The 22,830-nt window shown below is 42.2% G+C and overlaps 1 protein-coding gene across 2 annotated transcripts in view; it reads right to left on the reverse strand.

The window, feature by feature from the left end:
- The window catches only part of grm8b (glutamate receptor, metabotropic 8b), a 128,583-nt gene that overhangs the window by 44,631 nt on the left and 61,122 nt on the right, over positions 1 to 22,830 (reverse strand). For both annotated transcript variants that reach the window (XM_065956853.1, XM_020635000.2), the window contains exons 4-6: positions 4,306 to 4,441; positions 1,473 to 1,627; positions 1,224 to 1,361 (exon numbers count right to left, since the gene is read on the reverse strand). In XM_065956853.1, the coding sequence (XP_065812925.1) occupies positions 1,224 to 1,361; positions 1,473 to 1,627; positions 4,306 to 4,441 (429 nt within the window). The remainder of the gene's footprint in view (positions 1 to 1,223; positions 1,362 to 1,472; positions 1,628 to 4,305; positions 4,442 to 22,830) is intronic.

Consider the following 22,830-nt stretch of genomic DNA (forward strand, 5'->3'; position numbering starts at 1 on the left):
CTCCGGTCTTGAAAAATGAAGCCAGTGCGGAAGTGCAGAATCCTACAGTTCATCGAGTGTTTACTTGGCCACACTCTGTACAGGGGGTGAATTTGTTTTTAAATTGGATTGACAGGTGGGCATGATGTAGCTGTGTGTAAAGAGGCTTTAAACTCGCCTCAGCTCCAGCTCTCAGCCTGTCGTTAGGTTGACTGAAAGTTAGACTGAGACAGCATTTCCAACATGACGGCTGCTGCTGATGAGCCTCCAGAGCCCCCTGTAGGAACAGATGGCTGACATCACTCAGACTTTGTCATTTAATATCTACAGTCTATGGTTACAAATGACAACAGTGAGTCGGCTCCCATTTAATTCATTCATGGTTTGATGGTCATGACCGGTGCCAGGACCCACCAGGATCATTTGCAACATGCACGCAGCAGCAGGGTTAACTTCAGTGAATCCCTGAAGGCTGCATTAGCATATAGCCTCCTCCTGCTGCTGACACTCCAGCAGATCATGGAGAGATAAGTATTAATACGAGCAGCAATAAGACTACAGCCAAAGTTAGCCGCTTAGTTATTTTGAATCAATCAAACATAAAAGTCATGGGCAAATCCGTTCACCGGGGGGCACATGCGGGACCTGTAACACCTCGGTTGTTTTTCATTGCAGTTGACAATCACTGAAGCAGCACCCCTTTTCATCTCAGATGCACCCTTAGTCATTTTGTTCTTAAACCGGGCCTGATTTCAGATGACAATGATTACCTGTCGAAGACCCCAAACTCCTACATTTATGCTCTATTTCACAGAAAAACTATGAGTGACCGAATTAAAGAAACATGACACAGATCAGGGCATCACACTCATCTCACAACTCCTCAGATTTATCTTGTGACCCTTTAGAGGGGCCTGACCCCCGCAGATTGTGAACCATTTGAATAACTGGCTCCACCTTAGGACAGTAGGTGGCTGCTAATCTAAAAGGGAGGAGGGGGTCATAAAGGTAAAGAGAAGATAGAGAAATACAAGAGGAGATATGAAGGGAAGAAGGATGCAAAAAAAAGGGTGGGAGGAAGGAGAAAGGGAGGGGGAGGAGGAGGAGGATGAGAAGTAAAGAGGGTAAATTAAAGGAGCATGTAGAGAAGAAAATAATGAAAATCTGGGTTTTCACATAAGAAACTGCTTTGATCCTTCAAGAAACAAAGGTCCATGTTGACATTTGACTTCTGTGTTTCCTACCTGTACATTTCTTGGGGCTGCCGGGTCTCTTGCCGTGCATCCCGAGCTTGCAGCTGAAGTTCTCCTCCCAGAACTCGGCGAACCAGACGTTCCTTCTGTTGTTGGACAGGGAGCGACTTTTGAAGTAACGGTCAAAAGCTGCAGAGAGAAGAAGAATATTCAAACCATGAACAAAACCCACGACAAACACAATGCGGTCAGGTTTGGGACACTTTGTACTGTTTTTTGTGCTGTGATTTAAAAACTCACCGTCCACTGACGTCCTCTTGGGGAGGATGGTGATGGCGCCCTCGGCCACTCGCTCCTGCTGGACCACCGGGGAGATCTTGGAGCCCCAGCTGTCAGAGCCCACCCATAGGAAGTGACCTGTCAGGTTGTTACGCTTGGCAGCATCCAGGATTCTCCTGGAAGAGTCAAAATGAGAGAGTGGAGAGAGTCAATGAGAGACGACAGAGAATCAGGTCCCTTTAGATTTCATCTACATGGAACATTTTCTGTTGGCTTTGTTTGAGTTTAACGGCAATGATGGGTACATGCTCATAACATCAATGCAACAAGACACTTTTTAGCTAGTTCTATTTTCTCTTCTATATCTTATGCCAGCCTTACATCAAATAACTTCCCATATGTCTCTACTTACACAGACAATCTTCAAAGCCAGAATAAAATAATGAAAGTTTTGTCAAATAATAACACTCTTGTCATCTCGATCTGTTGGTGTGAAGTGGTCAGAAAACTCAATCTAAGGCTGAGAGGGGATTGGCAACCCCCCAAAAAAGCCTGTTTTTACATCATAAACGAACGTGTTTACAGCCTGGTTCAAAAATCAATTTTTAATTTTTAATAACTCATTTGTTTAGATTTTATGAAGGAGAAGAGCTGTTCTCAATAAGGCGCGTAGTTAACATGATCGACAGGTAGGCAAGATTTAACGGTTTGTCAGGAGGCTTAAAACCCGCCTCAGCACCAGCTCTCAGCCTGTCGTTAGGTTGACTGAAAGTTAGGCTGAGACAGCATTTCCAGCATGGAGACCGAAATCCATGGGACTCCAAAGACCCCTGCAAGGAACAGATGGGGGACATCACTCAGGCATCGTCCATTAATATTTACAGTAAGAAATGCTGAGTGAGAATGCGCCTCCATTCATTGTTTATTGTAAGCAGTCACTTTGCTTTAGCGACGCAGACCAGGCTGGCTGTGCTACTTTTGAACCGCTTTCCTCCTTCAATAGGTTATAATCCTGCATTTAAAGAAGTAAATAAACCTTATGAAGTGCTGGTTTAATCGGAAAGACTCCTTAAGACAACAAGTGTCCAGAGAAGGAAGGCAGTGCGACTCACAGGCTGTGGGTCCGTACTTCACAGATATCATCACAGGCCAAGAGCTCAACTACCGCTCTGAAGCAAGCAGGACTGCAAACCGCACATGGTGAAAACTGATGCTAATAAAAGAGCTACACAGCTGCACAGAAACTGCACGTTGTCCACTTTGTTGAACAGGATGGAATTTGTCACACAGGAAGACAGTTTGAACCTTTATTTATGTTTGAGAGACCCTCAAAATCAGACTGCGTCTTAAATAATGACGTGACTTATATTTTGGATTTTTACGGAAAATCACCACGATTGCCCCCCCTCCCCATTCCACCGCAGGCTGGCCTGCACTCACACTGCTCCAGGACTAACCGGACTCAAGCACGGTTACCTCTTGTACATTACATCGTAAGACAACATATGCATGGCTTCACGGGATCATGAAGCGTGCTCACTTCAGAAGACAGGTGGACTCAAACAACACAGAGAACATGACTCAGCTACTTTACTGACTTTGTGTCTTATTTTGAGTCATTTTAGTCAGATACAGCCAGTAAACTCCGGGATTTAGATAATGGAGGCTGTCCACATTGTGTACCCGTGCTTGTGCTTGTGCATGAACTGTACACCTCTTCTAAGTGTGCCAGAGTCAAGGAAGTGTACCGTGCTTGAACACGGATTGGAGCACTCAAACTGGTCAAACGAACTGGACTTTAGGGGTGAAGCGTGCTTAGGGACTGTCCGGATTGCCTAGTGTGAGTATGCTCTAAATTGAAGCCAAAGGTTGATGGGCTGATGCAATTTATTTTGCAGGTATTTGGTCATAAACTAAAGTAGTAGAGATGAACAGAAGTCATGAGATGTGGCCCTGCTAGTAGGGCTGGATGTGAAATCAGAACGATGACATTTCGTCCCGGCAGACGTGAATGTGTGCATCACAAAGATCGCAGTCCAGTCTCTTTGTGGATGATGTGTGAAGAGCGGGGGAAGAGGGAGGGATTACTGTCCCGATAGCGAAGGATTCCTGTTACACATGTTCATTCATTAGTTTAAATAGAATGTGCTTAAACAAGAGACATGAGCTGTCTGCTCCTTTACATTCCCCTCCTTTTCCCCTGCTCTTGTTCTTCATCCAGCAGGTCTCAGGATGAGTGATTCCACTGTGCGTGTGTGCTTGTGTGTGTGTGTGTGTGTGTGTGTGTGTGTGTGTGTGTGTGTGTGTGTGTGTGTGTGTGTGTGTGTGTGTGTGACACTCTCATTTCACTCCGATAATTGGAAGCTTGTTATCTTAATCTGCACTCAGCTGGAAGATGAACTGTTTAAATACATTGAGAGCTTACAGAAAACAGAATGTATGTGTGTTTATACTGAAGTCCTGATGTGTGTGTAAGTGTGAGCGTATGGACTAATGGGATTCATTTGGGTTTTTCATCTAGGATTCATTTGTTGTTAATATTCAAAGCAAGTGATAAAAAGTCATGCTCTCGTATCTGACATCTGTCCAAAGAGTTGTGCATGATTGTAATGTTTATGTGAGCAGCACAATGAGACGGACTGCTCTGAGATGGGGCCCTCTTGGGGAGGTTTCCTACCGTCATTGCAAAAATTGCACACTCGGGGAACTGCAGGATTTTGCACTTCCGCATTGTTTTCATGTTTCAACACCGGAGGTAGCCGCTTGGTCATTAAACTGCTGAGGCTGCATTAATTCACCTGTTGGTCTCTCGTCAATAAACTTGAATGAATCCAACGTGTGTGCTTGCTTGTACCTGATATCGTCCTCGTTAGCGAACATGATAACAGCGCGGGCGTTGGGCGTCTCCATCAGACGCAGGACGATCTTGTCGAACTCGCCGGGTCTCGGCTCCCGAAGAATCTTCAGGGACTGAGCAATACAAACCCCACCTGAGAGAGAGTGAGAGAGAAGGAAAAAGAGGGGGAAGAGCGACTCTGAGTTTTAAAAAAATCAAGATATAAATCAGGAGGAGATCAGAGGACATCCTGAGTTTGAAGTCTGAGTTTAAGTACAGATTGACAGAAAACTTGACACTTCCTGATATTACTCGCTGCGACTTGCTGCCGATGCGACTCTGAGAATATCTTTCCCATAATCCCTCTCCAACACTTGAAGTTGAGTTGAAAAGTTGAATATGTTTGAACTTTTATTGGCGGCCAAAAACCACGAGAGAGTAGTGCCCGACAAGCGAGCTAAACCAGAGGAAAACAATGATTTTGGTCGTGATGCTACTGCTCTGTGTGCCTCTGTGTGCCCAACAGGGACAGATAAAGTTTTTGAAATTGAAATGAACATGTTTCTATGTGCCAATCCCAACTTAAAAGCACAATATGTCAGCGCCTTTTTTTGTGGGGGCGGGTTGTTTTGGCTCCACTTTTGTACGGCGGTAGGAGGTGGAGATGCAACATCAACCTTTACATACAGTCACTCAGTGGTTAATGACGACTCTTCAGCTCCTCTGCTGTCTCTCTGTTAACTGTGCGGTTATTTCTCTGTCTGCCTCATAATAGAAAAATGTGTTTTCATTCACTTCCTCGTCTTCACTCTGCTGATGTGATGTGTCGCCACAGGGATCATTAAACTTTCAGCTGCACTCTCTGAAACAAAGGTTAGGCGATTTATAAATGCTGCAAGACACTAAACACTGTCAAATTACCTCTAATGATAGTGTGCGAGGAGGACGACTTCACGCTCCACTTAGAGAACAAAATGTTCACTTTAGCAGACTGATTAATCAAACGCTGAGTGTGAAATCAAATTATTATCCCCCCCCAAAAAAAGGAAAAGGACCTTTCCAATGATGTTTCATTTGATTTGCTTCAGGCTGTCTTGTCCGGCTTAGAAGCATTTGAAGAGGAAGATGAGAAGGAAGAAGGAGGACAAGCAACAAGTGGATGAGCGGACATGTAGAGAAATAAAAGAGGAGAGTAGCAGGAGTACAAGAAGAGGGGACAAGTGGAAAACAACAAGTACAAGACATGAAGATCCAGCAGAACATCTCTGCACAAACCAGCCAGCTCATCTTCTTTTATTTCTAACTTAAGGACAGGAATGCCTCGTTCTCTCCAGTCTAAATCAATACTATAAACACTGCATTTCCCATAATGCAACAGGACAACACCTTCATCAAACTTTCCCTCGCTGAAAAACATCTTTCAAACTGTCCACCTCCGGTTTGCTTTACATTAAAACTTAAAGTTCAAGCTAGAGAAAACCTGATGACATCAGCATGACATCATTAGGGCCCTTTTTCCTCCCACTTATTTGTTTATTTGACATGGACATACAGTAACATTCATACTGTAACCTTTAACCATGCACAAGTCCCAGAAGCCCTGCTCTTAGCGTTTATCGTAAAATGCACAATCCACAAAGAAAATGTTCCTGACAGGACCTTTAAAACAGCAGCCTGCTCTCGCTGATCAAAAACAACCCTTCAGGTGGCTGGTAGAGGAGTTTGGTGCAGCTGAACTGAAAAAGAAGTAATGTATGGAAGAGTTTGTGGTTGCACTTTAATTCAGAGGCGAGTACAGTCGTATTATGAGGACAGATAATGCAGTGTATGAAGACTGAGCATTGAGAGAAAAAGGTTTGAAAAAAAATAGGAAATAGATTTTCATACACTGACAACAATATCGTTTCCTCTGATGGCGTTCTGTTTTATTGCATTTTTATTCATTTCCCCCTAATGTTATGACTTTTTGTTCTGCTTCTGTTTCTGTGCTGCTGCAATCAGCTGGTTTCCCTTCAAGGTTCAGTAATAGAACTTGATGTTTTCTCCTCCTCCTCACATCATTAAACCCTCTGCATCGTCCTCACTGAAGACGCTGCTGCTAAAAACACACTCAAGGTTTGTCAAGTCGCTCCTGCTGCATCGCCCCGGGGACAAATAAACGAGAGCAGTGGTGGAGTTTTTGAACATGAACTCTCTGACATAAAGTACAGTACGGAAGAAGCTGCAGGAGAAGCAAAACTCTCACTGTAAGCTGTTCCTACTTAATTGGCTCTGAAGAGGATTTTTTTTTAATCGTTTGGGAAAGACGGATGGACTCGGCTGGCCGACTGTCGCAGAGATCTCAAGGGAGAAAAGAAACAACAGTCACAGCTGAAAATAATTATGTCCGGATTGCCTGAGCTCGATTCTTTAAGAGGCTTTCAACCAAGTTTAAAAAAAAGAAAGCTTTAATTGGTTTGTTGAGAGTTAAACCTTTTGTTTTCATTGACTTTTGTGAAGCTAAACTGGAAACTTCAAGTGATGAAAAAGTTCTTCTGAAACATTTCCATCGATCTTATGTAAAGATCCAACTTCATCAGCCGGGGTGGAGGTCACTGAGACAACATTTCATGTTCAAAAAAAGTTCATCAAAAACCAAACATTCTCCTTTTTCAATAATACACCAAAGAAAGATTGAAAATATGTCCTTCAAGATCGAGTCAGTAGCTTTTTATAGAGCTATACAAATGTAATGCTGCTCAATCATCACTTATGGGTCTCCATACAATACTATACTTTATTGTCCCCCAGCGGGAAATTTGTTCTCACAGCTTTGCACGATTGGTGCACATGAAGAAAACATATAGCAGCAGGTAGAAAATACATAGCCAATAAGGGGCCAGTCAGCGTGGAAGCTTGTTTAGGGCTTCAATCGAGCTGAGGGGACAAAGCTCTTTTTGAAGCTTGTCCTCTCCCAGGTCAGAGTCCTCCATCTCTGACCCGATGGCAGAAAAGAAAAGAGTGGATTGAGTGGGTGAGAGGGTGAGAGGGGTCCTGGGCTGTGGTGAGTGATCTGTGAGTCAGGGCTCCGTAGTTAAGTTGTGAGAGGTTTTGGGTAGGTAGGTATTGACTGTGTCTGCAGAGAGTCTGTCCTCTTGCTTGTATTCTTATGATTTACATTCATTAGGAGCCGTGACTCACAAGCCAAGAAGGAGCATCTACCTATTTTATATCAAGCTGCAACCTCCAGTGTTGAAAGATGAGGCCAATGTGGAAATAGAAATAAACCTGCAGTTCCTCGAGTGTCCACTAGAGGCTGCCTGCAGAAGAACCGGCAGTCACATACACACCCTTTCTAAAAAGCCTGTTTTTACAGCAGAGATTAACATGTTTACAGCCTGGTTCAAAAACAGAGTTGGTCTGATTAGTTGTCATCATGGGGGGGGGGGGGATAGCTGGTAGCTGACCTGACTGAGAGGCGGGCGTCAAGTAACAGTTTGTTTAACCCGCCTCAGCTCCAGCTCTTGAGACAGCATTTCCAGTATGGAGACCGCCATCAACACACAGACTTCCAAAGCTTCCTTCAATAACCAATTGGCGTTTTGTCGCTCAGGCTTTGTCGATTTCTATTTACAGCCTGTTTTATCTCTATGGTGCACGTTAGCATGTTGACACTAGCTTCACAGTGTAACGTCAGGATTTTACTCCTGTTTCTTCATGACTTTTGATTATGTCGTATTTGACCAACACATATTTTTAATCTAAACAGAAAAATCTAGAGCCCAAAAATGACTGAAGAAAATTTTGTTTTTGTGTCACCTTTAACTGTGACAACACACAGATCTTAAAGGTTGTTATATGGCAGAGCTGCACATTTAATTATGGTAAAAGAAGAAACCTATCTCTAATATGAGCAGATTATGTGTTTGGTCGGCTGTCATCTTTGTTCCTCTGTCCAGATCTGACCTGCTGTTGATACGAGGTGAAAAGTCAGGACCCTAATGTTCAGCTGAATGAAAAATAATTGCTCCTGTTACTGAGATGTCAAATGATATTGTGCTGTCACTCTCTCTGCAGCCTGACCTTCAAACCCTCACATACATAACCCTTTATAAGAGAGATGCTGCAGCTCCAATCTGATGGCCTCTCAGACCTGTGTAATGTAGTCATGAGCTCACAATGAAATCAATTTGCCTCTGAAAGGGTCTGAATGGAGCCGTCTCTCAGGGAACAGACTGCAGGCGGCCTCTCAGCTCTCTGTGGACGGTGTTACGATGATAACGGTGACGGGGTCTTAAATGTTTTTATCTCAATCCCTCGCCCTGAAGTCTCCGAGTTCAGCCCGAACACGCGGACTCACACAGCTCGTCTTTCTTCAGAGATAAGGCTTCAACTCTGGATGACATTTCCATAATGTTATACAATATTGTTAGAGCTTCCACAGAGAAGTGGGAGTAATGTTTTATCTAACAGGCCCCTTTTTGATAATGTGGAAGCACACACAGATGGTAAGGTGCAAAATATTGACTAGTTATCTAGTAAGATATATTTTTATGTGTACTAGTTGACTAATGAGCCTCTCACCCTTCTGCTTTGTGACGTCTTCAATATGTAAAACTCTGTTGTTTAAAGATAACTCAGTCATTTTATTTCCACAATTTGTTCTTCAAAAGCAGACAGCTCACAAATATTTAAATAAAAACGCTTAGTTTAAAAAAAAAAGGCTCAGTGGTTTCCTGAATAGCTGCTCATCGAGATCTTCAACGAATGTCACACAAACAGGAGGAAATAGAGCGTTTGTGAGGGACTATTTTCAGCGGTGGATTAATTCACATTTGGTGCTCTAGTGAGTATTTGGGGCAGCAGGACGATGTGTTAGCTTGACTCATGAACTAGTGTGTGTGTGTGTGTGTGTGTGTGTGTGTGTGTGTGTGTGTGTGTGTGTGTGTGTGTGTGTGTGTTCATGGTAATTAGGTGACATTTCACCCAGTTTCACAGCATGGCTCATTGAGGCAGTTTCTTTCCATTTTTGTGGTTCAGCTATGACTCTTAATGTCAGGTTGTAAAAAGGTTAAGAGGAGGACCCAAGTGCGGATAACAAAAAACTAAAAGATTTATTTAAACAAAAAGATCAGAGAAGACTCAGTCTTCTTTTTGCCTTTGTAGATATACTGTATGTTTTGTCCAGCACCCAATACTCAACAACTCAGATGTGCAAGGTGTTTTTTTTTTAAATATTGGACAACCTCACCTAAAGGTCACATATTAAACTTTTTTTAGTTAAATAAGTCTCAGAGCTCCCCAAAACATGTCTGTGAAGTTTCTTGTTCTAAATCCACTCTGATCCTGTATTTGATCATGCCTATAAACCCCTCTATTTCAGCACTGCTCAGAACAGACTGTTTCTGAGTCTGTAGCTTTAAATATGTAAATGAGCTGTGTATGACCACGCCCCCTCTCTGGAAGGGTCTCAGGCTTTGTCGCTCCATGTCCTATTGTTTACAGTGAGAAGGCAGACTCAGAGGGGAAAACAAACACCTAGCTGTGGGAGTGTCACCCACCTGGGGGAGGGGTTACTGCCCTTTGTGATGTCATGAAGGGAAAATCTCCAAACGGCCTGTTTGAGCACACATTTTCTGAAAAGTGGAGCAGGCAAAAGACGGAGAGGATGGACTTTTCTCATCATTGGGGGGTTTGTAGACAGAATAGGGATACATATTAGAGTTAGAGAAACATGGTGAAGTGTATTTCGGGGCACTTTAAAGGGGTGGTTTGGTATTTTTTGAAGTGGGGTTGTATGAGACACAGTAAGACTGACTGTACGTTTGTATGAAGATGTAGCACGTTGTGATTGGCTGTAAAGAAGTGGAAGTATGCTTTTACCACAAAATACAAGAGCAGCTAAAACTGGTGTTAGCTGTCCTGTGTTCTGGAGACAACAAAAAGTTAGAGATCATACTGTACGCCTCTCTGTCTCCCTGCTCGCTCTCTACCTCTTGCATGCTCTAGCTCACACTCAAAGCACGTCACCGATAACGGAGTTCATACTGTGAGTTTACTTACTGAATGAGACATGAGACGACGTAGTTTATACACAATACAAGCTATGCGCTGATGTCCACTTCTGGAGCAACGGCGCTCGTGCATGTAAGTGAGTAGAGATCATACTGTAGTGAAACATGTAACGCAAGGCTTACTGTCTGTTACCAGCAGATGGAATACTGGCATGAAAATATGTTCATAAAAACAAGAAAAATATAAAGCATTAACACACTCACAGCTCTGAAGAGTTTACGGAGCGGACTAGATCTACAAAACCTCAGATGACATTAAATGGTGTTTTAAATCAAACTGCACTTTATAATAAACTCATTTATCTGTATTCAGAAAGCCAAGTGGAGTGTGAAAAAACACAGAGAGCCTCCCGAGGGGGAAACCGCAGATAAATGTGGAAATAATAAAGATGGACGCACACGACATGATTTTAATGAGGTTTCTGGCTTCAGCTGAGACTTTTCCAACAGACAAAACCAAAGAGGGAAAAATCAGCCGCTGCGGCCTCTTCTGGCCCGCTCAAACCCACTAAATTAACTTTGGGTGACAAATCGGGAAATAATCAGTTAACAGAGCCTGCGTGAAACGTTGTCATGTTTAATTTATACCCCGATGTTCAGCACTGTCACACACACACACACACACACACACACACACACACACACACACACACACACACACACAGATGTGATAATGCGGGAATGTGCTCCCATTTCCTGGGAACAGATAAGGAAATCCCTGCAGCAGCTCGGAGCGGGCTGAGGATTTACTTTAAGCTGTGCTGGGAACATCTCCGCTGGAAGCAGCTGCTCTGATGTGAAGGAGTTAATTCCTAAAAGATATTCAAGTTTGTTTTTTTAAAAGGAATAAAAATATCATTGCTTTGAGCTCATCAGTTAGCATCTTAATAAATTGAGATGATATTCATTATTCTGAGACAAATTCCTGACTGTGTTCATGATGACTGAATCCTTCACAAACATCTTTGCTTCTCTAAGAAGTCCAAAGGCAAATGTTAGAAGTGTAAATCAACAAAGAGTGTCAATATATACGAAGAAAATATCTGAGATTTCCAGAATAAAGTCAGACATTTATGAAAATGACATGTCTGTGTTCACTTCTGTACGTTTGGTTTCATAATGAAAATACGAACATGGTATAAATATAATATTTTGCAAAGTGATAAAAAACATATTAAGAAATGTACAAGTGCACAATGACGGTCGACAAAACTACGTATTGCTACTTTAAGTGAAATAGATTGTTTCCTCTGGGTTGAAATTGTCTTTAGGTCCTAACAGAAATTAATAACTCATGTGCTCTGAAAAAGGAACAAAGAAAATCCGTCATCTGTAGCAGTTTGTAAGCCTGTAAAAACTTCGACCAATGTGTGTTACGAGGTACCAATCTGATGAACCAATCACACCTCCCTGTCTCCCTGCTCGCTCTCTACCTCTTGCGTGCTCTAGCTCACACTCAAAGCGCGTCACCGATGACGGAGTTTATTCTGTGAGTTTACTTACTGCTGAATGAGACATGAGACGACGTAGTTTCTACACAATGCAAGTGATGAGCTGAGGTCCACTTCAGGAGCAACGGCGCTTTAGAGGGAGCTTTAGAGGGAGCACAGAGGGGAGGGGGTGGGTGTAGACAAAGCACTGAGGGAATGCTACTTTCAAAATCATGCTAGTTTTTAAAAATGATCAACCCTGTCTTTAAGTGGAGTAAATTGAATTTGAATAAAATCCAAAGCTTGGAGAAAGACTGTGACTGTCAGACAGAAAAGTGCAAACTTCAAGAATGCATCCATATTTGTCCTCTGAATTATGGCAGCAGGGAGAAAGCTGTCCCCCCTGAAAATCTGCACGAGTACACAAAGTTTCTTAGCTTAGGCCTTTTTTCTTTCACTCACCAACAAAAGCTCGATGCAGACATTTGAGCGTTCAAATCAAATGAAGTGTATCAGAGGGACAAGAGACCAATGAGAGGGAAAAATATAATTTAACTTTTCATTTCAGCGAGGCCGAGGAAATCTGCACAGCGGGAGCCACTGAACTAAAAGGCATGTCATCTATGGGATTATGGGTAATAACAGACATCATTAAAGCTACTGACCTTTCAATTAACAGTTCACCATGGCAGCGTGTTTATCGCTGCGCAACATCCTCAACCAACCCCCACACCCTTCCTCTGAATGCTCCGAGTGACGGGATGCATGTTGCCCACTCGCCTCTTTCATTCCTCGCCTCTGAGCCGCTGAATGCTGAACCATGAAAGGTTTCCCGGGTAACTCATGCCCAGCGTCGACTTGAAAGCCAGATGAAACAAGCGTAGCAGCGAGCCTACAAAGCTGTCCTTCCACCTTAAAGCAAAAATATGCCTAAAACTTCAAAGTGTCTCCACGGCCTTCTTCAAAATTCTCCACGAATCGTCTCTGACGTCAAAATCCAATTCACATCTTTTCCAAAAAAACATGTATGATCAATTCTGAATTGGGACGCTTTCAGTTATTTGAAAAGATGAAAGGTAAGGTGTGCATAGTGAAGGTGCTTCAGACTTTTATTACTTTTATTTCAGAAAGCCCTTCATTTTTAATCTCTTCAACAGATTCTTGATTTGGAGATTCTTTCTAGACTTGCCGATGTGCAAAATTCAAACGTTTTTAAGTGATGAACATATTCTCCAGAAATGAGGCCCCATCCACTTCAACATAAAACTCTTTCGCAGTAGACATTATCAGACCAAGGGAATATGGACAAGAGAGCCTCACACAGCTCTAAAAATATCCAGTCAGCAGGGAAGAAAAGCCAGAACTGGGACACTTTCAGAAGCAGTTTAAAAGGTCTTCTTTTAGTCTGGGCGCAAACAGCAGAAATTCTGGCTCAAGCTTTGGCTCGTACCCAGTGACCCGCTAATAAAAGTGCTAACAGTGTTTTTCAGTCTTCTAAATAATGCCAGAAGTAGACTGCTGCCAAATTTTTCACAAAACAACACCCATGCCTTAAAGTGCAAATCAAAGAGAGAGAGAGGTGTTAATGCCTGCAGGAAAGATTCAGTGGACGAAGCGTGTAGCTGAATGTGAGGTGTGTGAGGATGGTGGCTAACCTTTAACATCCACCAACCAGAAAATATTTGATTTAGAGATCAATCAAACTTGAACAGATGTTGTTGAAATGACCCTTTGGCTCACCTGAACACTCCTGTTTCTGCTCTCAAACTAAACTTTCAGCAAACCTTTGTTAGTTTGCTTCTCTGAACCGAGAGCTACATGCATTCAAACTGTAGTTTAGAAAAGCTGCTGCAAAACAAATCAGCCTTAGCAACACCTCTGTAACCATGGCTACTCTTAGCCAAACTTTACTTCCTTTTCTTTTTGCTAATCCGCAAAACAGCTTTGACCTCACCTCATAATTACACAGCTGAGTTATTTGTCTTGAAGGGGACATATTATGAAAAATCTACTTTGACAGTGTTTCTGGACATATATTTGGGTAACCTGAGTGTCTCCTGACCCACAAAATGTGAAATAAACCCATCCAGTCCTTTGTTTGTGGTCTGCATAAGTCTTACAACACAGAGAAAAATGCTCCGTTTCTTATTTGCTCTCCTCAGCCAGAAGTCCAATCATTCCTATGAGAACTCAGTAAAATCCAAAGTGCCTATGAAACTCCTCCCCTCTCTAATATTTCAGAGTTCTGGCTGACTTGCCTCTGTACACATACTTAAGTGGAAACGAGGCCTAAGAGACAGAAGAGGACGGTGACAGCTGAAACTAAGAAGAGAAAAGAGAGAGAGACCGAGCAAGAAGACGGACTAGAGTAAACTGCAAGCCCGACGCTGAGCTGGCTATGTTGCTGTTGGATGGATGATTAATGTGCATAACCTCAACATGCTAACAGTTTGCAAACAACGGTCAGTAGATGCTAGCAGATTCATATCTTCACAAAAATGCAGTAATATGACTGAACACTGTCAACCCACATGGTTCTTTGGCTTCTCACATGGTCTTTATGGGCGTCGGCAAAGACTTGGTGAGACGTTTTGCTAGTCAACAAATGCATGTTGGGTTTAAAGTGGGAGGCATTAATAGCATTCTGTGTTTTACGACAGTGCAGTTGCACGATGAAAGGTGGGCACCAAAGCACACAAAACTGAATTTAGTGCAGCAAGGTGCTTTCAAAATTCTCATCACCTGAATCAAAGGTGTATCCTTTGATGAAGCTTTGTATTCATCATCATTTTAACCTTATTAACAGAGAACAAGAGTATACAGTAGTGTTGGAGTCAAGAACACACTTACAAAGACCAAAGACAGGAGTGCTCCGAGACCAAGACCATATATCACTGAAAAAATGTCATCTTGTGTGAAGAGGGCATGTTCTAATCTGGAGTCTGCCCAGTCTGAGACCGAGTAAAAATGCTTTTGATCCGAGATCTAGACCTTCAAAAAGGAGGTCTCGGGATCAGTCTTGGTACTACAACACACGTATAAGGTCTCCACAAAGGCAAACAACTATTTGGCATCAAACCGAGAGTGACTCTAGTTCCAGTGTACGCATTTCAAACATTAAACTAAAGACACCAGAAAGCAGCTTAAGATCCTACAAACTTTACATTTGAAAATGAATCAGAGAAAGTGAGGCAGCAAAGTTTCCCTTCCACATTAAAGTTCACTTTTCCTCATGGAGCCGGTCTCACATAAAAACTCTAATGGGCTCATTTAGAGCGTCATTATATGAGTGGTGAAGCAAATAAGGAGGTGAGCAGGCTGCTGATGGTCCATATGTCTGCTGGCTCTGGTTCTTTCTCCCAGACTGCCTCTGCATCTGTCTCACCCGCTGACAAACGGAGGAAATGGGACGAATAAAAGACATCAGACCCAGAGTGAACTCCTGAACTACGATGAAACAGGACTGTTCTGGTGTACGGCTTAAAAAACCACACAAAGGTATGATGAGGAAGGGCGGGGGGGATCAATACTGTATATTTTGGCTGTTAAAGTCTTTGAGACTTTGAAATGGGAGATCAATATTTTGTTTCACTGTGTGTAGTTTTCTATGGAAAAGGCCATTCAGATTATTGATGTTTAAGCTGTTACTACATGAGCTAACACTGAACATTTTCAGCTTTGTTCATACATTCAGGTCGCCTTTGAAGGTGATTAACTTCAGGACCATATTATCTGAAGATTGCATCCTCTGTGCTCTTTGTATAAGATATCCACTGAGTGAAATGATCAAGTGACCTTACTATATGATCAGACATTAAGGAAAAATGCTGTGTTGAAGTGCTGGCTTCTCTGACAGCAATGCAGCAGCCAGTATGTCCTCCTTCTAACTTTAGATTCTGGTCCTGAATGCTCTGGATTTGTTTGGACCAGAGAAGGAAGGCACCCCCACGTGGCCGTTTTGGATGTCCCTCGGTTTGCCAGATATGAGAGCAGTTATCAGGTCAAACCAACAGGTGTTGCAGAGATGGAAGCGGGCAAGAGAACTGGTTCAGATAGAAGTGATTGTACCCGAACTAAACAGCCTCTGCATGTTTCTAATAAACTCCACGAGCAGAAACGTTCTCAAACTAGGATCAAAACTAAACAGCTAAACACTAAAGCTAAACCTGAAGCTTCAGTGTCCACCAAATGGCAACCTGTGTGAGCATTGACTCTAGAGAGGAGGGGGCGAGGGGAGACAGCTCTGCAATGTTTAGAATTTGGACTGCAGTACCCATTTTAAACACTAGGTGTCAGAGTTACATATTGCTCCTTTAACAAAACTTTTTTTTAGAAATGTGGAACCCAAAAGCTGCATGAAGGCAGAACTTAGATATAAAATCTGATATAAAAACTCAATTATGTGAAGTTAATGTGACTTATTTTGAAAAATGAGTGAAAACAGCCGTCTATTGTTTGAGGAGGGCGGATCAGGTAAGGTTAAATTCCTTTGCCTACTTGTCATGACAGATAAACCATAAACCAAACTCTGATTCCTGTTCCTGTCTAGCGTGGTTTCCAGAGGTCTTTTTTTCCTTTTGGTTTGAAGCCTGTGAGCGTTCAGCAGCATCATATCTGTAACACTTGTTACCCTCTGTGTTCACTTCAAATACGGCCGCCTCTGCTGATGGATCGTCGCTGCAAAGAGCGGCGGCTCCGTCCTCTCTCAGTGGGAGTGGGTGATGAAATTCTCGGCAACAGCTCATCACTGTGACTCAGTCAGGACCTGAGCGATACTTCTCAAGGTTGTTCTGTGTGTCCGTCACAGAACAGAAAAAAATAATGATGAATCCCTCTGTTGAAACTCAAGGAGAAGCTGTCACTGCTCTCTGCTGATGAAGCAAAAAAGCCTTTCTTTTGATTTTGACATTTTTGAAATGAGACACGCTGAAACAAAAAGCCCACTGTGACATTTCAGAACACTGTCAGAACTTTTTAATGACAGTCTATCTGGGAGATGGGGCGATGCGATGAACAAGTGCATGAAACACTGCTGATGAACGCTGAATTGAACATTATAGCATCATGTTGGTGATGTTGTCTTGTATTATAAATAAGGTCCAAAAAGAAATTCTCAATAAAAGTTTAAAAATAGTTATTTAAACTCTCGTTAAATGTCGATTCTAAAACTAATGTAGCAATGTTTTTTTTAAGTACAGTGATGTTGTAGTACTTAAGATCGGTCTTGGTCTCCAGACCACTTTTTGAAGGTTCAGTCTTTTCAGTATTTTTACCCGGTCATGTCTCGATCTCAGACTGAGCGGAGTCCGAGTTTTAAATCAAGAGCGGCCAAAACACCACTGATAGGCTGTTTTAGTGATTAGAAGGAAAACGGCCACTTTTAAAACAACAAATAACTTCAATTCATATAACATGTAGTTAGATTTTTTTCCCCATGGTTATGACTGCAAATTTCTGACCCCCAATTTCCACATGCTCCTTGCATGCCGCAGCCGGTCAGCACCATGCTACAGTATGCTCCGTCGGACGGCGCTCACCCTGCCACACTGGATACGTTTCTAGAACTTGAGCGAAGCCATGATCAGCTGTCCACACATCACAGGAGAACTACAAGATCAGGGGGCGCTGGTGGTGCAGAGGTTATTGCGTGTACCCCGTGTATAGAGGTTATATTCCTCCAAAACCTAAATAAATCTCTAAAAAAGAACTACAAGATCACACGGGAGTAAAGAGAAAAACGTGCAAACAACAGTTGCTTTGTCGTCTGTTTATCATGCAGACAGGATAAACAGGTTAGCAGTGAACAGACGTTGGAGAATAGAAACCTTTGTTCTTTATCTCTTTTATTACGTCCTCGTCGTGGTTAATGATCTCCGCATCATTGGAGGTTTCCTGCAGCTGATGATGTATTCAGTGACAGCAGCTTGTTCTGAGTCCCCCCCTCCCCTCACTCTGAGGACTCGGGTACAGAAAGAACAGAAAGAACAGAAAAGGCTCCGCAACGGGATACTTGTCCCACTATTGTTTCTCAACAGCACGCCTCAAGAGGCTGCAGATTACTCTGAGTTATTATTTCCTGTCAGCAAACTGCTGCAGAGACTTCAGTGAAAGGGGATTTAATGGAGATTTGTCGCTGTAAGAAAACGCCAACAACTGGAAAAACGTCAGCATTAAATCATAACAGTAATTTAAATATTTTATTATTATCCCAATTATTTTTGGGCTTTTAATGCCTTTTATTTAGAGACAGGATGGTGGATAGAGTCAGAAATCGGGAAGGGAGAAAGTGGGGAATGACATGCAGGAAAGGAGCCACAGGTCGGATTTGAACCTGGGCCGCTCGCACTCAAGGGCTTTATCCTGTGTACGTGGGGCACACACACTATCCACTTGGCTACTGATGCTCCTGAATCCAAGCTGCTAGACTGAACTATGCTCAATAATCTACACATTAAAGGCAGATTTTTTTAATCTAGCATGATGTTGAAAGTAGCATTCCCTCAGTGCTCCGTCTGCAACCACCCCCTCCCCTCTATGCTCCCTCTAAAGCCACGCCCCTCACTTACTCCAGAAGCGGACCTCAGCTCATCACTTGCATTGTGTTGAAACTACGTCGTCTCATGTCTCATTCAGCGGTAAGTAAACACTAAACTAGCATAATACATGTTAAAAAACTTGACTATTTTATTACTCACAAGGGCCAACGACAATCTCACAGTATAAACTCTGTCATCGGTGACGCACGCCACTCGTCGTTACTCTAAAGTTGTGTTTGACAGTGAGAGATTTTGTGAGAAAAACAGTTTTTAGAGCTAGGACTTTGTTTGTTGGTGAAAGCATCTGTTAGTGTGTGGTGTGCTGTTTTAGTGGTATTGTTGCTCTCCACACACTACAGGAACAAAACGATTTAATCCATCGTTATTTGTCGTCACGTGCGAGGTTGATCACATTTTTGAATCTTAAAATCTTTCAGTGTGGGCTTAAAGGTTTAAAAGAACAGGTTAAAAAAAACACAATGTTGTGGAATCATGGTTGTATATGAATGGAAAGAACACCTTTTTTATTTCACTCTGTTCCTGTCAATCTCCTCCATCAAGGTCACCTGAAGACTCCCGTTGTCATGGTAACATCTGCCTCAGCTGCTGACTCAGATTCTTCAAACGATCAGATGTGGACAAGGTAGGTGGAGAAACTTCTGCTGCATACTTAAACAGTTTTTGTCTTTATCAACTTTATCAAACTTCATCATCTAGTTGGACTAATGCTCATTTTTAAACTCCAGATTTTCTTTGTGTCCACAGTAAATCACATCTGCAAAAACTAACAGAAACACAAGAAGTAACCTCCCTTCAACTTTGTGAAACCAATATCTCCTACAGAAGCCCTAAGCAGACAGAAAAAAAACATCTACAGTATAAAGATGCCAGGGCCTGCAACTTACTATTTTCAGTCAACTCCAAAAGCTGTTCTAAACTAGGCAAAGGAGGCAAATGTTAGCCCGGAGGCTATGGCTACCTCTGCTCCTTCCAAATTGAGCGACAGTTTTAACTTACCTGACAACTATATATCAATGAAGCATTATCTAATAACTGTATTTTATCTTCCTGTAAAAATGATTTGGATGTCTGATGACTCCTCCTTCAATCAGGGGTGTTTACTTATTTTTGACCAATTATAAAGCTTTGTCCAAGCAAACACTCCAATCAAAACCATCCTGCAGTCTGTCTTGTGTGATTGGTTCTATCCCTTTATTGGAAATATGTCAAGACCATTGACTGTTAATATTAATGTTTGAAGCCTGAGTGACGTCACCCATCTGTTCCTGCAGGGGGCTCTGGAGGCTCATCTGCAGCAGCTGCCATGTTGGAAATCCTGTCTCAGTCTAACTTTCAGTCAACCTAACGACAGGCTGAGAGCTGGAGCTGAGGCGGGTTTTAAGCCTCTTGATGAACCATTATATCGCGCCCACCTGTCACTCATGTCAGCTGCGCGCCTAACTATAGATAACACATATCGTTCATAAAATCAAAACTGAGCCGTTTTGAAAAAAAATCCCCTCCCATACGTTGTGTGCCAGTGATGACAATAACTAATCAGACCTATTTCGTTTTTCGTACCAGGCTGTAAACACGTTTATTTATGCCTGTGGTGTGTATGTGACTTCCAGTGTTCCTGGATCCTGCCTCAAGTGGACATTCAAGGAACTGCAGGATTTTGTGCTTCTACACTGGCTGCATTTTTCAAGACCAGAGGTGGTAAGTCACAACACATCAGTTAGATTCTCTCAAAGTTCTGTTTCAAGGGGACTTTAAATACCCCGACCTCTCTCTCCTGCACCTGACCTCACCTCTTTGACTTCTCCACCATCAGATTTGCTTGTTTCATTAAAGACCAGGGAGGGATTTTGCTCTGTTAACTTGTTGTCAATGGATGAAGGCTCGCCATTAAATATTAATCCAATCTTCAGACTGCCGAGCAAGAGGACGAAGAAGGAAGAAGCTCTGCTCTCCAAGAAAAATCAAAGAAACCAAGAAACACAAAACATGAGTAAGTAAAGCGGACAAAATGTTGCTATAGAGGTCGATCAGGATGTGGAAAAAGAAAAATTGACACTTTTTTCCTTTAACAGACAAAAGAAAACGTTGAAAAATGAAAATCTTCGCGTTGACAGAGACAGCCGAGGTGAGACAGACAGTATTTATGTCTTAAAGGAAAGAGAGTAGAAGAAGAAGAAAGTAGTCAGAGGGATAAAGAAGCACAGAAGGAAAAGACAGAAGAGGATGAGGAGCCGAGAGAAAGAAGAGAAAGAAAAGCAGATTAACCAGGCTTTCACACTTCTGAAGAAGAAAGAGGACAGGAGAGGGTTTTTTTTTTCTGATCCGACAGAACGTCAGTGAAAATACAACAGCATCACATCCTGCTTTCTAATCTGCAGCGCAAACACACACACACACAGAAATGTGTCAGATTTGAGTGAGTGCTGTCTGACTTAGAGGAATATCTTCTGCTGAGTTTAGAAGAAGAAAAGAAGTGCTCTCTGTGACACTTTGTCTTTATTAAAACATAAAACGCTTGGTGTGAGTCGAGGAGAAACACTGACAGCAGGTAAAAGAAACCGTCAGCTGTTCTGTTTACGAACAGACGACCAAAACCCTCAGGCTCATGCCGACTTTTGCAGCATAATGACGCCAGCAGATTTTTTTTAACCCAATACAACTATTGTAGTAATGACATGCAAACTTTACATGTTTTGCTTTGTTAGGCTAGAAAAAATGGACCTCAAAGACCAACTTATTGGAAGAGCCTGCTCTCAAAATCAAGAGCAGGTAAGTTTCCAACCTTAAAATTGTCATTTAAAGGTCACATATTATTCTAAATCCACTTCATCATGTTTCTGTAACACTAACATGTGTCCCTAGTCTGTCTACAAACCCCCTAATGATGAGAAAAGTCCATCCTCTCCGTCTTCTGCCTGCTCCACTTTTCAGAAAATGTGTGCTCAAACAGGTCGTTTGGAGATTTTCCCTTCATGACATCACAGAGGGCAGTAACCAATCCCCCAGGTGGGTGACACTCCCACAGCTAGGTGTTTGTTCTGCCCTCTGAGTCTGCCTTCTCACCGTAAACAATAGGGCATGAAGCAAGAAAGCCAGAGACACCCAAGCCCTTCCAGAGAGGGAGCGTGGTCAGACACAGCTCATTTACATTTAAAGGTACAGACACAGAAACAGCCTGTTCTGATCAGGGCTGAAATAGAGGGGTTTATAGGCATGATCAAATACAGGATCCGAGTGGATTTAGAACAAGACACTTCACAGACATGTTTTGGGAGCTCTGAGACTTCTTTGAACTTTTTGAAAAGTTGAATAATATGTGACCTTTAAAAAGGTTGATCTACAACTTTCAACAGGGAGAGTGATACTTGTCCCGTGTCCATAGAGTGCTCTGCTCGCTTGTTTACTGCACTATGTAACTTAAATTACATATAAAAAAAATTATAAATATTGGATAGGCTTTTACACGTTGGCAAGATGTTCAGGTAAACATTAGGCAGCAAGCCTGACACCGAGCTGGCTGCGTTACTGTTGGTGGTTGCAAACTGGTTACACTGCTGCCCATTAAGAAGCTATAATGATCTGGCTTTGGGAAAGCAACAATCTGACAGCAGTGTTTACATCTGTAAGGGAATTTTGACAAAAACTAATCTTTGTTACAGGAATAGCTGCAATCACACTGAGTTTTGGGATATAAAAAATAATCATCATTTGTGTAAAATGTTACATAAATAGGTTCTGGTGTGTTATGGATCTGATGCAAATAACATGTTGTTTATTATGCCTCTGCCTGAAACTGTTAATTTATGCTGCTGTCTCTTTAAAGACCCCCCTCCCCCCTCCCCATGTGCCCACTTTCCTCCAATGAGTGAGCTTCTGGGTGAGCGTATCCTTGAAAGAGCTGCCAGGGTGAGTGTGTCCTATAACTTTGCTCCATGCCTTGCACTGATATGTCGTAAGAACCCGACGTCAGGATCTGGCTAAGTCTCGTAAAGTTCTCATAACGTCTCGTTCAGAGCAGCAGAAAGGTAGGTGGTTTAAAAGCACCCCCACATGCCTCGGTTTTCAATGTGTAGAATTTAAATTGCAGTAACTATTTTAAACACCAGGTGTCAGAGTTACATATTGCTCCTTTAACTTTTCATCCTGTTAATAAAACAAATAATGTGTCTAAATGTTTACAATGATTATGCAATAAATATTTTAAACCTTACTCTAAAACTCTTCAGGGTCATAAACATTATTTATTTTGCTTTTTGAACACACTCACACTCCAATGAAAATGTCATAAATCCATCTAAAAAAAAAGTCGTGTGAAGCTATTGTATCCCAACCCTTCATTGTCTTTGACTGGAAATAATTAAAAATATTATTAAACGTATTAAAGTGTTGAAGCCCCACTGCAGCATTGAAGAATACTCGTCCCTACATGATGTATGAATAAAGTTCTGTTTGGATTACTAAAACATGTTCAGTCTGACGAAGAGAAGAACTCCAGGGGATAAA

This window comes from Labrus bergylta, chromosome 7 (assembly GCF_963930695.1).
Source record: "Labrus bergylta chromosome 7, fLabBer1.1, whole genome shotgun sequence".
Taxonomy (NCBI): Eukaryota; Metazoa; Chordata; class Actinopteri; order Labriformes; family Labridae; genus Labrus; species Labrus bergylta.